Below are 14,480 nucleotides of genomic sequence, written 5' to 3' on the forward strand. Positions count from 1 at the left end.
TTTAAACAAACTTAAAATGTTGAATGAGTGAATGAAGTCTCTAACTCAGTGGCTCTAGTAAAGTCATGTTTCTATTCATGCCATGAATATTTAGATATCTAAAGGGCTTTTCTGCCTGTACTTTCCACTTCTTCCCTGGCACGATTCACCTTTAGCTTTCAATACCAGTTTGTTTCATTCTGCGTTCTTGGTTTACTTTCTCTGTCCTTTCTACTGGCCTCTAACCAAATAGTTTCCACTTCCATTTATGTTAAAGGCCTTCAACTATAACTAGTTAAGTTATATGCTTATCCAGTCTTATGCTGTACCTGATATGTTGTTACAACTTTGTCTTCTTATTCTTTGACTATGAGAGTCTGAAAATTCTTATTGTTATGTTTGCAGACCAATAATAGTAATGGGTACTTCATGTTTCATACTACCTTCTTGATAAAAGTTTTCTGCATTGCATTGTAATCTTTGTAACAGCTGTGTTGATTTTTTTTAACATTTTATAAATGCCAAAACTGAGGCTCAATTTTTTTTTTTAGTAATAATAAATTACATCATCTCTCCCATTCTCTTTCTAGCTCTATATGCCACCCTTTTCCGAGTTCCTGGCCTCTTTTTACTTATATATGCATCAATATATAAGCACAACCTGCTGCATCCATGTAGCCTTGTTTGTATGCGTATCATTTCAGGACTGACCACTTGGCGTTAGCTAGCCCATCAGGGGCTCATCCTTGAGGAGACTAATTCTCCCTCTCTCAGCAGTTCTCTGTTGTCTGTGGTTCTGTTTTCTGGGGATGAGGCTCAATGAGACTCCCCTTCCCCGCATCCCGGTTAGCATGTCTATTAGTGTTGCCCTTCTTCAGATTTTGTGTAGACAAGTCTCATTGGGATATCATGAGTAAAAATTCCCTGTAATTTCTAGGAGGCACATTCTCACAACAGACTTCTTGGTCCTCTGGCTCTTCTGCCCCATCTTTTGTAATGTTCCCTGAGAGATCCTCTACTTGCCCACACCAGCCTCTTTCCTAATAAATTATAAAGTTGAGTGATTTGGTGTCCACTTTCATCCTGCTCACTGTTATGTGACCGCTTTCCTCAAATCTCATCCTTTCTTTCACAAGGTCACAAAGAAATGAGAAAGCCAACTCCTCTTTCTATTTCTGTTGCTAGAAATATATCAATATCTGTGTTCATTCTTAGCTCATTCCCATCTGAGATGAATAGAAATACTTCTCCCTGTTTTGGAAACCATCTTCTCTTTGCCAAGTTTTACTATGTAAAATCTCAAACAAGAAAGAATAGAAAACAACACTCATAAATACATTATGTATGGCTAATAATTACTAACATGTTACCATGTCATGTTTCAGCTACATCTACAAGTTTCATGGTATTTTATATATAGCCATGTCATTTTATTAATTTCAAAGGCTTTTCTGTAAAACATTTCCTATAAAATATATTTACCCTATTTAGCAAGACATTTTCTTAATATTATATTTTTTTACATTCGATTTTCCAAATTATCTAAAAAAATTTGTTTTACAGTTGATTGGTTCAAAATAAGACAACTCGGAACAGCGTTCATTGATTTCTCTTTAGAATGGTCTGAAAGAAATGGACAAGAATGTTCTATCTGATACTCTGGTTATGTCATTTCCTTGGAAATCATTACATTTAGTGTTCCATGCCTAACCTTTTATATGTAGAAGTTACATCTAAATGTTTTATTGCATTTAGATGAAACACTTTTAGTAAAAAAAACAACAAACAAAAAAACTCTAAAACCATCAGATGTCATGGTATTTCCCCATTTATTTATGGTGTTCTCTGATCACTTGTTTAAAACAATGACAATTTTCTATACCATTCCCTAGCAGTGCAAAGGAGTTATAGGGCATTATGAGACTATATAGCTTCACTTACTAGTTTTGTTTTCTACAGATGATACCCTTTCCCAGGTTACTGAAATAATTACTTCCTTTATTTTGTAGGCGATTATCCCAGTTTACTTCCTATGTTTCTACCACCTGACTCTTTGCCTGGTTTACCTGTGGGCATAGAACATTGGGAATGAAATGGCCTCATTGGCCTTGCACCACAACCTGTCAGTTACTTTTTCTCGTCCTCTTTTATCTCAAGGTCTAGAAAAGTCAACATTCTATCTTTGCTGCGTTGTGTCCAGATTTGGTTTTACTCCACACACTTCTTTACTCACTTTTTATGATCTAATCCATTCCCATGACTGCCGCTATAAAGCGGTGACTCAGATGTTGAGTTTCTAACATCCTGGGTAGCACTTCCTGTACAAAAGTGCAAACACTCAAGAGACTTCTGTGTTCTCCATCCTTTCAAGCACTTGACTCTTCCAGTTTTCCCATCTCCATGAACAGTACCTATTGGTAGTTAATATGCTTTATTTTTGTGCTTTCATGTATTAAAACTCTAACTTGTGAAACTTGCATCTTCTCAAAGTCCATTTGGCTCTTTCTTGCTTCTGCTTGCTTTTCCTCCTGGCTAGGATGTCTTCCACCTTGCTTCTGATTTCTTGCTTCTGCTTGCTTTTCCTCCTGACTAGGATGTCTTCCACCTTGCTTCTGATTTCTTGCTTCTGCTTGCTTTTCCTCCTGACTAGGATGTCGTCTACCTTGCTTCTGAACACCTGTCTTCCTTCAAAACCAGGAGGAAGCACCACTCCTTCATGGTTGACTTCCACAGAGGAGCTAATGGTCATTGGCTCCATTTTACAGCTGTTCTGTGTATTCGCTGCCAGAGGAGGCAGTGTGCACACTGCCTGGACTATTTTTTCCCTCCCTCTGCTCTTTAAGCTTTCTGAAATTATGTTCTTTTGGTATTTATTCTGCAGCTTGTATCTGTTGTTCAGTTAAACAGTCAGGAAGTATTTGCATGTATTGACCTCTCCACTTGTTTTTATTTTAGCCAGTGAGAAGTTCTGGGGGGTGAAATATTGGTGATGGTGGTGATGAGTGAAATTCTCCCTATTAATTGTCTTTCTTCCTATGCCAAAGAATCTGAGTTTTGGTGTATCTGATAGATATTTTAAAAGAAGATAATTTCTCCCTATTTGTTTCTCTCTCCATTTTTTAAGGAAGAAGACAGTTAGTTAGACAAAAATAAAAAATGTGTTGGGAACATTTAGCCTGGGGTCCCATCAAAAATGAAATATGCCTGGTCACTATTCTGTCCTTTGGGGTTTAATTTCTAAAGAAGATGATGTCTTTGAAAGATATGATTTGAAAATTATGTCATTAACCCACACTTAATCTCATTTGATTATTTTTAGTAGCAAAATATAATCTGAAAACAGATTTCTAAGTAATAGTTTTTTTGTTTTTTTTTTTTTTTTTACACAATCCTCTGCTTTCACTGATTGTTTGTTAGCATTGTCTTTGTTTAGGCTCCTACTGTTTGGAATACTTTTTAGTACTGCCCAGAGCTCTTACTCCTTGTGGTTCCACTGGGCATTGCAATGCTTTTTCTCACTCAATACTGTCATTACATAACTTTCGGATTAGTTCTGTCTTCTTCTGAAGTAGATATATGCTCTAAACTATTGGTTTCTGCTTCTGTGTTTTTGTATTCTCAGATCCCAGATTTTTACTTTGGTTTACATTTCCTGCCTAGGGGTGTCTTTTTACCCAATTTCTTCCCTACATTAAAAAGCTCTTGCTTATAGCTACATGTATACACATGCCAACCACCTGTTTCCGAGCTTGTGCATAGACTACCATGCCTACTTTTGTATTATTGCCTGATCTCTTCTCCTCATGTTTCTTTTATCTCCTGCTAGACTTTCTACCTAGTTTTTCTCCCATGATTATAAACATGCTCTCTGTAGCTAAATGATACATCCTATGACAACCATTTTTCACAGGAACTGTTTGTAGACTCTCGTAGTTGGCTTGCTACTTTCTATTTTAATTTTCTCATATTCTTTTCCTTTTCTCAAATCATTTAAAAGTATGAATTGTCCCCTAGATGGACCCTGGGCTTAATTATTGTTTATTATGCTTCCTCCTCACATCACTTTTTGGATTCTGAGAAGCCTTCTTTTCCTTCCTATTCTTTGTCTATGATTAGAGACATGTCCATCTGTATTAGTCTTTCATTATGACCATATTCTACATCTTAAGGAAGATGTTCTGGGGAAATATTCATCTAAGTAATTATTTTTTCCTTTCCAAATATGTTGAAATTATTTTGCAGCCAAAATAATAGATCTTTAATCAAAGATAACTTAGCAAAATGTTTCTTCCGTGGTGTCTTACAGGGAGCCTTGGGAATTCAGGGTTTTTCTATGAAGTAAAAAGTGATGTCTAGTCTTAGAAACTAGAGCAGTAGCTATGCTATCTCTGCTACCATCTCATTAATAACTTTTATATTTCTCTCATCTAAAAAGAGAAGGCAGGTTACTGCAATATGAAGAATTAATACAGAATTCAATAAATGAGTCAAACGCCCATTCTTTTTTTTTTATTAAGCTATTGTAGTAATAGGGTGAAGGGCAAAGGGGCAAAGACAAGAGGGCAGCTTAGACTAGTAGCTAGTAGTCTGGAAAAATATTTGTGTTTTGGTTGTAGAGGAAAACATCCATGAAACTATCTGATGCCCATGGTTTATTTTCTTCTCTTTGCAGTTTCGTTATGCAGGTTGGCTGGACAGGTTGTACATGCTGGTGGGAACTCTGGCTGCTATTATCCATGGAGTGGCACTCCCACTTATGATGCTGATCTTTGGCGACATGACAGATAGCTTTGCAAATGTAGGAAACTTCTCTAAAAACAATACTAATACAAGTAAGTATTGTTTGTGGTACAAATTGTGCTGGAAATGTGTAAAAAAAAATCACTCATCTAGAGTAATTATTTGTGGGGCCTTAAAAAGGATACACTTCAGTGTTTAATGGTCTATGTGGTGGATGCTGTACATTCTAGTTCACCCTTGTAGTGAACTTGAGAAGATGATACAAGCATTAGCCTAACAGAGATATGTAAAAATAGAGAGGGGATCTCTGAAGTCAGAGATGTCCCAGAAAGCTTGAGGAAAAAGTACAGGAATCTCCTCAGGTCCTTGAATGATAAGCTGGGATAGTTAAGAGAGGCTGTGGTAGATTTGACTCTGGGTGTAAGAGAAGTGTCTAGGATGATTCTAGGGTATTTAATATGAGAAATTAGAAGAACATAATTGTTCTCAAGATGAGAAAGATAAAAGCAACAAAGATTTTAGCAGCAGTAAATACCAGCAGTTGTGGTTTGTATATTGTTATAGTTGTTGGCCAAGAAAAGTGTAAAGAGATTTGTTAGAATTTGTGAGAAAGGATAAGGTCCAGCATGCAGGTACTGATGTTTGCATATGCTAGGTGCAATAGTTCATCCTCATAAAATAGGAAGCCGTAGAGAATATTGAGCGAGTGTCCAAAGGTAGACACATGAGGAGGCAGCCTGTGAGAAAGTTCTCATGACAGCAGAGCCTTTCATTTGCCAATGATTTGTTCCAATGGATACAGAACCATGGATAGCACAGAAACCTGCATATATTATATTTTCATATGCATAAATATCCATGATAAAGTTTAATTTATAAATTAATCACAGTAAGAGATTAATGATAGCAATAATAGAATAAATATAACAATACGTTACTTTCAACACTATGTGAATGTGAACTCTCTGTTTTTCTTAAAACGCCTAACTATGCTGCTCTCTGCCCTCTTCCTCTTGTGATGACGTGAGATATTACAGTCTCATGGTTGACTGCAGGAAACTGAAACCACAAAAAGCCTAAGTGTGGTGAAGAAGGTCTTGCACCTCAATTTTCTCATGATTTTGAAAGTAAGAAACTTGCTTCATAAGAAATGAGAGCAGAAAGTGAACAGACTATTGAAAGAATTTGTATGCTACACACTTGAACTGGAGAAAGACAGGTTAATAGCTCTATGCTTCAATCTGAAGGATACCCGAGTCAAGCAGAGCCTGAATTAAACTAAATGAAACTTCCCAAAGACTTACAGCTCAGTTTCTACACAGACGGGAAAAATGTTAAGAAGGCATGAGGCTGTAGCTCAGTGGTAGAGTGTTCACCTACCAAACATGAAGCCCTAGGTTCAGTTCCTAGTACTACCCCCAAACAAAACACCTCAGAACTATTCAGATACTTCTTGGATTATAAGACCCTTTAACATTTGGAATTTTCTTTTTATTTGATGCCAAAGATTAAACCCAAGGCCTTGCATGTCAACATCTAAATTTTAGGTCTCTGGTGCATGAAATGATTCATCTCCCTAGAAATAGTCATATAAACAATACTATAAACATTTGTGGAATCTTTGGTATTTGACATTGGCCATGGAAAAGATTTCTTTGTAGTTCCAAAGGACCCATAACCTACCTGAGGTAGGGCTACTTGAATCCTGTTAATACAAATAATGGTTTGAGCTGGAAGTTTTTATGTTTTATTTAGTAATATAAAATTTATATGCTTCCCCCACCTTCATAATATTCAAACAGCTTATAAGAATATCCTGTGCCAACATTGACCTGTCATATCTTCTTTGTAACATTCACCCATGAAAAGCCCTCAATGCTTTCTGAATTCCTTAGTTCCTGTACACTCTATAATTTGCAGCAAGTTATGGAGTTGGCTATCTCATTGGCTTCTAGTGGAAGAGGTTCATCGTTCAGTGGCCTCTGGTATCTTGGCAGACACAATGCATGCATTTATGTCATTCTAACCTCATCTAGTGTTTCGTGAAGCCTGGATACAATCAGTATTCTAACACTGTGACAGGTATTAACTCTGCTGTGTACCTAGTATGAAGGGACAGTGGTTGAACTCAGCTGTCAATAAAAAAAAATTATTCAAGTGTTGAAATTTGGCCTAGTTTGGGAAAAGACTATCACATAACTTCTTGAAGTTAGAAGGACTGACTTCTGATGAGCAACAACAAACTAAACATTACATTTGTCAGTTTTTCTTTGCTGTGACACATACCTGAGAGGAGGAATTTGAACAAAGGAAGGAATTATCTGATTTATTTCTACCTACAGTTTCAAAGGTTTTATTCAAGTTTTGTTGAATCAGTTGCTTTAGAGCTGAGAAAAAGTAGAGATTATGGTAGCAAGAGGATATATGGTCAATGGGCTTTTTGCCTCATAGTGCCAGGTGAAGGGACACACACACATACACAGAGCAGGGCAGGGGAAGTGGTGGAGTGAGATAGACTGAGAGAGAGAGAGAGAGAGAGAGAGAGAGAGAGAGAGAGAGAGAGAGTCAGTCCAAGGCCAAGGTACTCCTCAAAGGCATGCTCTCAGTAATTTTGCTTCTAGGTTTTTGTTTTTTTTTTTCAATTAGTCCCCATCCCTAAAATTTCCATCCTCTCCCCAGAATGTCACCAAATTGTGAATTGATCAGTGGCTCAATCCACAACTCAGGTTAGGGCTATCTTTATCTATTCATTTCCACCAACAAAACATGAGACTTTTCAGGGAGACTTTATGCTATGTCTAAACCATACTATTCATATTTTATCTAGCGGCCTTTCATCCAACTCTATTATGCCTTATATTGCTTTATTTCTCCATCACCCGACATAAATTGTTTCTGATTCCTTTAAGGGCACAAGTGGTCTCTTCTGACAGACAACTACTTAGTCTAAGTTTACCTAAGCCACTCAGGCGTAAGGGTAGAGAGCACTACGGTCCAAGGGCTTATGTCTTTCAAAATGAATGAGGACATTCTAACCCTTGATGTAAGGGTATTTGTAAGCTTTGGGAGGTAATTGGGTCTTGAGGGTGGGATCAGTACCAGCATGAAAGTGGTAGAGTTAGAACAGCACGTTGGTCAGCCAACAGGCACAAGTCTTTGGAGGAGAAAGCAGCACTGGTGGAAGTTTATGGCTGTTAGATTATCCGTGCCTCTGGCAGTAAACCTGCTGTGCTGAAAGCAGCTTCCTATCTGGACAGATGCTTGGGAGATACGTCAGCTAGGACATTTGTCCAGTTTCTCTTGCTTGTGGTTGATAGTGCTTTCTGTACTTGGAAATCTGGAATCCTAATGTTGTTGTAGAGCTAAGGGGGCCTTGTAGATCATATGTGTCTATGGATTACTATGCGTTTTCAATCAGAAAACCCTCTAGGTAAGTGACATCTCTCAGGAAAGCTCATCAGGAAAAATATCTCAAAGAGAGCCAAGAAGAGAAAGGACTAGGAGTTCGGAGCTGAGATCTCTGCTGCCGGCCTGTACTTCTACCACCCTGTGCAACCCTGAGCTCCCTTTGAGAGTCCAGCTTTCTGTGGCCCAGCTATAACCGGTGTCTAAAGTCTGCTTCATACACAGTTTTATCTTACTAACTCCTTAACATGCTCCCACTTCTGCCTGGTTTTGTCCAGTTCACCACATATTGCCACAGTGAGTTTTTCAAAACCAGAAACCAGTTCACTTCCACCTCTATAGTTTTCCATAATGTGGAATAAGTTTAATTTGTATTCAGTGGCTCATGTAGTATGATCTGCTCCTTCCCACCTGTCCATAAATCTCATTACTCATGGGTTCCTTTCTGTTCCCCAGGATCTTCCAGTCTCTTTCTTTACTTTATATTACTATTATATTAAACAGGTGGTTCAGACCCTGCTTGTCTATTCATGTCTGCACTTCTCACCCCAAAGGTATCATAATATCACTACTGTGCTTCATTATTTATTGGAAGTGATTACTTTAAAATTACCTTGTTCATTGGTTGCTTTGCTTGTTTATCATGGCTCCTTGGGTAGGAAAAAATGGCATAAGGGATAAAATGGAAGTTTGTGGAAAAACTTGGCTAGAGGTGGCTTGAAAAATAGTCTTAATTTATGTTTATAGGAAAGCATTTTCTCCCCCAAAACTGCCTCTGGAATAGTAGAATTGTTTCATTATACAAAAACAAAACAAAACCAAACAAAAACAAAAAACAAAGAGAGAAAAGAAAAATACTTTTACTATAACTTCACTTACCACTAAGGAAAAATGTCTAGGGTATTCATGTACTTTCCCCACCTTTTTGGTTTTCCTTTATAATTTTTATTTTATTTATTTTATTTTTGAGATTATAATATAATTATATCACTCCTCCCTTTCCTTTCCTCTCGCTAAACCCTCTGATAGGCTCCTCCTTCAAATCCATGAATCCATGACCTTTTTCATAAATTGTTACACATATGTATATGTATATACATACATATTCATAAATACATAAGTTCATGTAACACTTTTTTACTTATAGTTTTTTTAAGAGCTTAGTAATTGACATTTCTAAACATTTTGAGGTACTTTATTTGGATAAAATTGTATCATGATGTGATAGCATGTAAAGAGCATGGGGTGTAATTTAGTCATACTCTGTGCACAGTGAAGTTCCTGTAGAATCGAGAAAGTAACTTGATTCTACAAAAGGCCATCCCTTACCACATAGATTGGTCCACTTTAATCTTATGTAACACTTAACATTACAAGTAGAAGAATACTTGGATGGATTATTTTTGATAAATTATCTGACATGGGTGATGGCTTTATGAGAGTATTTGTTCATCTTTGGAACAGGCTGGGTTACACCAGGCATAACTAGCTGAATGTGGAGATACAAAGAGAAAATGTAGCCCAGTTTTTCTCAGTTTGCACTTAGGTGAACGAGAGGGGACAGACAGAATCTGGGATGCTTCTGTTCTACATTGACTTAGCAATTTTACTCATGTGTCAAACAATTACTATGAAATTCTGTGACAAGGTAGGCTAGGCAAAGCAATCTGATGAGTAGGTCACTTTTTCTTTTATTCTTTCTTTTTTGGCTTATTTGTGAAGGAAAAGTATTTTCTTGGGGGAAAGTTACTAAAGAATATCTAGGTAAAGACAGAAAATGAAAAAAAAAAAAACACTGCTGAAGAAAAAAATAGATAAAATACTCAGAGAGCAGCAACTTCCTTGGTGTGCTCAGAAGTGGGGCTCTTTGGAATTAGCACTGTAGAAGGTAGGGATGACGAAGTGTAGTGAGTTAACGCTGGGAATTTGTGTGGTGGTGAATGTGGGTGTTTCAGAACCCAAGTGTCCTAAAAATAATTTATTTTATCCAATGTAATTGAAACTCTGAGTCCCTTGTTATCTAAAGTGGTTACTGTCTAGGGTAGGGTAGATGTTCTACTGTGGCTCTCACCTTTGACTGGCTTGTTTGAGAGACCCAACTTATCTGTGCTTTCTAGCCTCATGCTGGGGATTGAACCAAGGCTAACCGAGGCACATGGGCAAGCTCTAAGGCTGAAGTACACTCTAACCCCACAACATAACAGATGAGTAAAGACCAAATCATGTTTAGCACCATCGAGAGCAGAATTGACTCAAGCCTATTGTCTCCCTCTCCTGGGAGCACTGGAGGCAATCAGCTCCCTCTGAACTTCTTCTGGTCCAAGGAGGCTCTTGGTGCTATCCTATGGGTGTCTTCTCCATGAACTATGCAAGCATTCCTTTTCTGAATTCTCACTAGGGTCTGCATAGCTGGCTTCTCATTCCTGGACCATTCAGTGTCTTTACTTTTACCAATTACTAACAGCATCTCTTCTTTAAGACATTAAGAAAATATTTTTGAGTCGTAAAAAGTGGAACTTTGTCCCATGAATTTAAATGGTATTTGGCTTTGGTCATTTTCCTCCCCAGACCTTAAAGAGTTTGGACACACAAAAGCCAACAAGAAATCTATATATATCCTATTATTTGTTTGATTGTTATGACAGCTGCTCTCTGATGGACCAGTTATAGCATAGCTCCATAGCTACTAGAATGAGAAGAAAGAGATGGGGTTAAAACACTTACAAGATCACGGTTAAAATTTCAAAAAGATCCTTGTGCTGTGTATAGTGTCTACTATGGAAAGATTGCAAAGGGATAAATATGGTTATATGTCACAGACTTTAACCTTTTTGTAGCATGAACTATCACTGATGATTGTAAGTGAAATAGAATGATTATATTGTCATTTCCAAAGGTGAGATATGATGACATCATGAATGAGATGCTTTGAGTGGAACCATCAGTTAGAATGATTTGTTCCAGCCGAGGATAAGATGCTGAGGAAAGCGCAGCTGAGATCACATGCTAAAGAACTGTACAGGATAAAGACAGTCAGAAATCCCCACAGGGATACCAGAGGGGCTCATGAAGCCCCACCCCTACCCGAGGGAATGCTACATAATTGATAGCTTCTGGGTAAGAGGCCTCAATGCTCATTAGGAATGCAAGCCACAGAGGCTACCTATGCTCCAGTAGATGGCCCTACACCAACGGTCATACAGGCATCACAAAGTGACTCAGTGGGTTTTTAAAAAGAGCACATGAAGCTAGAAGAAGATAGTGCTAGGAGGAACAGAGAAGCAGCCCTGACTCAGCTTGGCCCTGCTGGCTCATCTCTGAGCTGCTCCCTTATCCTCTGTCAAACCCTTTTAGTTTCCCCCAAGTGTTTAGGCTTGGTCTGCTATTTCCTCTCTATGTGCCATCCTGTTTTTATAGCTAGGAAGAGATGGCTTTTTTTCTCTCCCAAATTTAACTATGGTCTCTAGCATATGATTCCTTAGTATTTATATCTGAACTCACCCCTGACCCCCACCCCAAGAACTGACCAAGCACAATCTAGACACTTACTAGACATCTTCAGTCAAATGCACAGCTGCTACAAAACAAAAATGTTCAACATTCAACTAATAGTCTCCCTTGATTTTTCTAGACCGGTTAGTTCTTTCAGGTTTCCTATTTGAAACTCACATTTTCAGGTGGTTGGGCTGTGGTCTTGATCAACTTTATTTTTACTCTCTACTTAAATCCCCTCTGTTGGAAGATCCTCTAGCTTCCTCCTGGTTGAGCCTTGTGCTCTCCCCCTTTTCTCTTCCTATTCAGACCAACTTTCCCTATATTCTTATAAAAGCTGAAGCCTCTAAATTTTATTCTTAAAAGTATACATTGCTGAACGCTAAAGCTTCCTGGGTCTCACTTCTGATTATATCCACTTTAGTTCACTCCAACTGAGTGTCTGCTACTCTGTCAGTATATTCCACAGTTACCTAGTTCAGACTACCTTTTCAACCATGTATCCCTTCCTATGAGCATACCACACACTTTCTTGCCCCATCAAAATTTGGACACTCCTTTTTCATATGTGTTACAGACCTTCAGGACATTCTGCTTAGTTTGTCAATGGCGCTTTTATTTATTTTCACATCTGTCAAATCAGATTCGTCTTCCTGAGTCTTTCACATACTGTAACCTTTTTCAGTGATTTTAAGGTTTACAGTGTTCCTCTACTGTCTTAATTGTGCTAATTTCTTCTATAAAATATTCATCATAAATATCTACATATTATAGTACAGTGTATGCATCATTGCTTGTAACAGAAGAGTACTGTAGACAATGAAAATCTCAACTGACATTGAGATTCAATTTATAGAGAAACTAAACAGTGTACACATATGAAAGACTTGAAAATAACACACATAAAAATATTGAGTAGTTGTTAGGTTCCCAAATCTGAACCATGGCCTTTGTTGACCAGTCCTGTGGGGTATACTCAATAAACTATCTCTGTCTGACTGAAAAAAAATTGAGTAGTGATAATTTGTGTTTATAGGGGTAGTAAAGTTATGAAAGAGTTTTAAACATATTAAATTAAAACTCAGTATTTCTTAGTATTGGATGATGCTTGTCAATGTTGTATATTACACTTGAATTTATATTATATGTAATAAAATTACATGCAGTAACTTCTAAGTAAAAATTAAAGTGCTGAAATGTGGGCTGGAATATAGCTGAGTAGGTAGAGTGCTTGCCCAGCATGCACGAGGCTCTGGGTTTGTACATTCAATTTCCCAGCACCACATAGATATTGAGTATAGAGGTTCCCTTCTGCAATCCCAGTACACAGAGGCAGAGGCAGAAGGATCAGAAGTAGAAATGAGTTTGAGAACCTAGATTACATGATATCTAGTCTCAAATGAACAGACAAACACGTAGAGAACTGCATTGTTAGTTTTTAAGTGTATACTTGAGAGTCAAGGATGCAGTAATATTTATCACCGTGTTTCCTCTGGCAAATATATATCACTGAATTTAGGTTGTACGTGGTCGCACACAGTCAACAGGGCAGTATTGGGACAGATGTTAAGTGCTTTTACACAAATGGAGCTGAGTCAGTTAATTCTCTTTTTTCATAATAAAACAAGTTTAATTTATTTTGTGCTTAGTTTTAATGGAAACCAACGAAGCATAAAAGGTTTATATTTGTTTTGTGTTGTTCTAGGTGATGCCGATAAAAGAGCCATGTTTGCCAAACTGGAGGATGAAATGACCACGTAATTATATATAATCCTTACTATTATCTTATTAACATTTCTTCATTGATCTAATTACAGTAATATAGTTATAGTTTACATTATAATAATAAAATTAGAAGGTCTCAGACTATCATTATTAGTTTTCAAGAAATACACATTATAGTTTTTAAAAAATGTTTCTATCATTAAATATATTAAGGTTAACCTTCAATTAAACTTATGTATGCACTTGAAAAGATAGCATAACATATACACAGAAATTAGAGGACTTTAAAGTAGCTCTTTAGATATATTTGAATTCACAATAGTTATTTTCAATGGTTTCCTAGTGAGTAGTTTGCTTTCTGGGTATTTCCAGTCATAATGCTAAGATGAGCCAACAGAAATTCACTTCTAAACAGAAAATACAACATCCTAGAAGAAATGTAGTCATTCTGGCCTTAAGTACATGGATGGATTTTTAATTTTGTTAATGATTTATGAATATTGGCAGTCTGTGCAAGAGCTGTGTAATAGATGTCCAAAGGTATGTGCTGGCGAATCAGACGATAATGATTCTGTATTTTACTATGATTTCTCTAATAGTTTTAAAGAAAGTTGAGACACAATAACATTTTGAAAGATGAACATTAAATACTTATAACTATTACTGTGAGGAGGCATATTTTTAATAAGGAGAAATTCTACTATCTTAAATGTCTAAAATGTATTACATTAAAATGCAGTGGTATTTCACTGCATATGTTTTACTTGTTAAATGGGACTTCCTTTGAACTCTTTCTTGCACTATCACTTGTACAATAATTAATCTTACAGCTATATGTTAACTAAAATGTAATGTTCCAGTTGCATCTTCCTTAATAAGTATAGATTATAACATGTAGCTTGAAGGCGGATTTGCTTAGCAACATTTTTTTTAATTTTTAATATTTATTACGTATTTCCTCAATTACATTTCTAATGCTATCCCAAAAGTCCCCCATACCCCCCCCACTTCCCTACCCACCGATTCCCATTCTTTTGGCCCTGGAATTCCCCTGTATTGGGGCATATAAAGTTTGCAAGTCCAATGGGCCTCTCTTTCCAGTGATGGCCGACTAGGCCATCTTTCAATACATATGCAGC

At 37.1% G+C, this 14,480-nt stretch overlaps 1 protein-coding gene across 1 annotated transcript in view; it reads left to right on the forward strand.

Annotated features, from left to right (window-relative positions):
• Positions 1 to 14,480, forward strand: part of Abcb1 (ATP binding cassette subfamily B member 1) — a 158,361-nt gene that overhangs the window by 88,274 nt on the left and 55,607 nt on the right. The window contains exons 5-6 of the mRNA XM_021163577.2: positions 4,652 to 4,811; positions 13,322 to 13,373. Coding sequence (XP_021019236.1) covers positions 4,652 to 4,811; positions 13,322 to 13,373 — 212 coding nt within the window. The remainder of the gene's footprint in view (positions 1 to 4,651; positions 4,812 to 13,321; positions 13,374 to 14,480) is intronic.

Source organism: Mus caroli, chromosome 5, assembly GCF_900094665.2.
Source record: "Mus caroli chromosome 5, CAROLI_EIJ_v1.1, whole genome shotgun sequence".
NCBI lineage: Eukaryota > Metazoa > Chordata > Mammalia > Rodentia > Muridae > Mus > Mus caroli.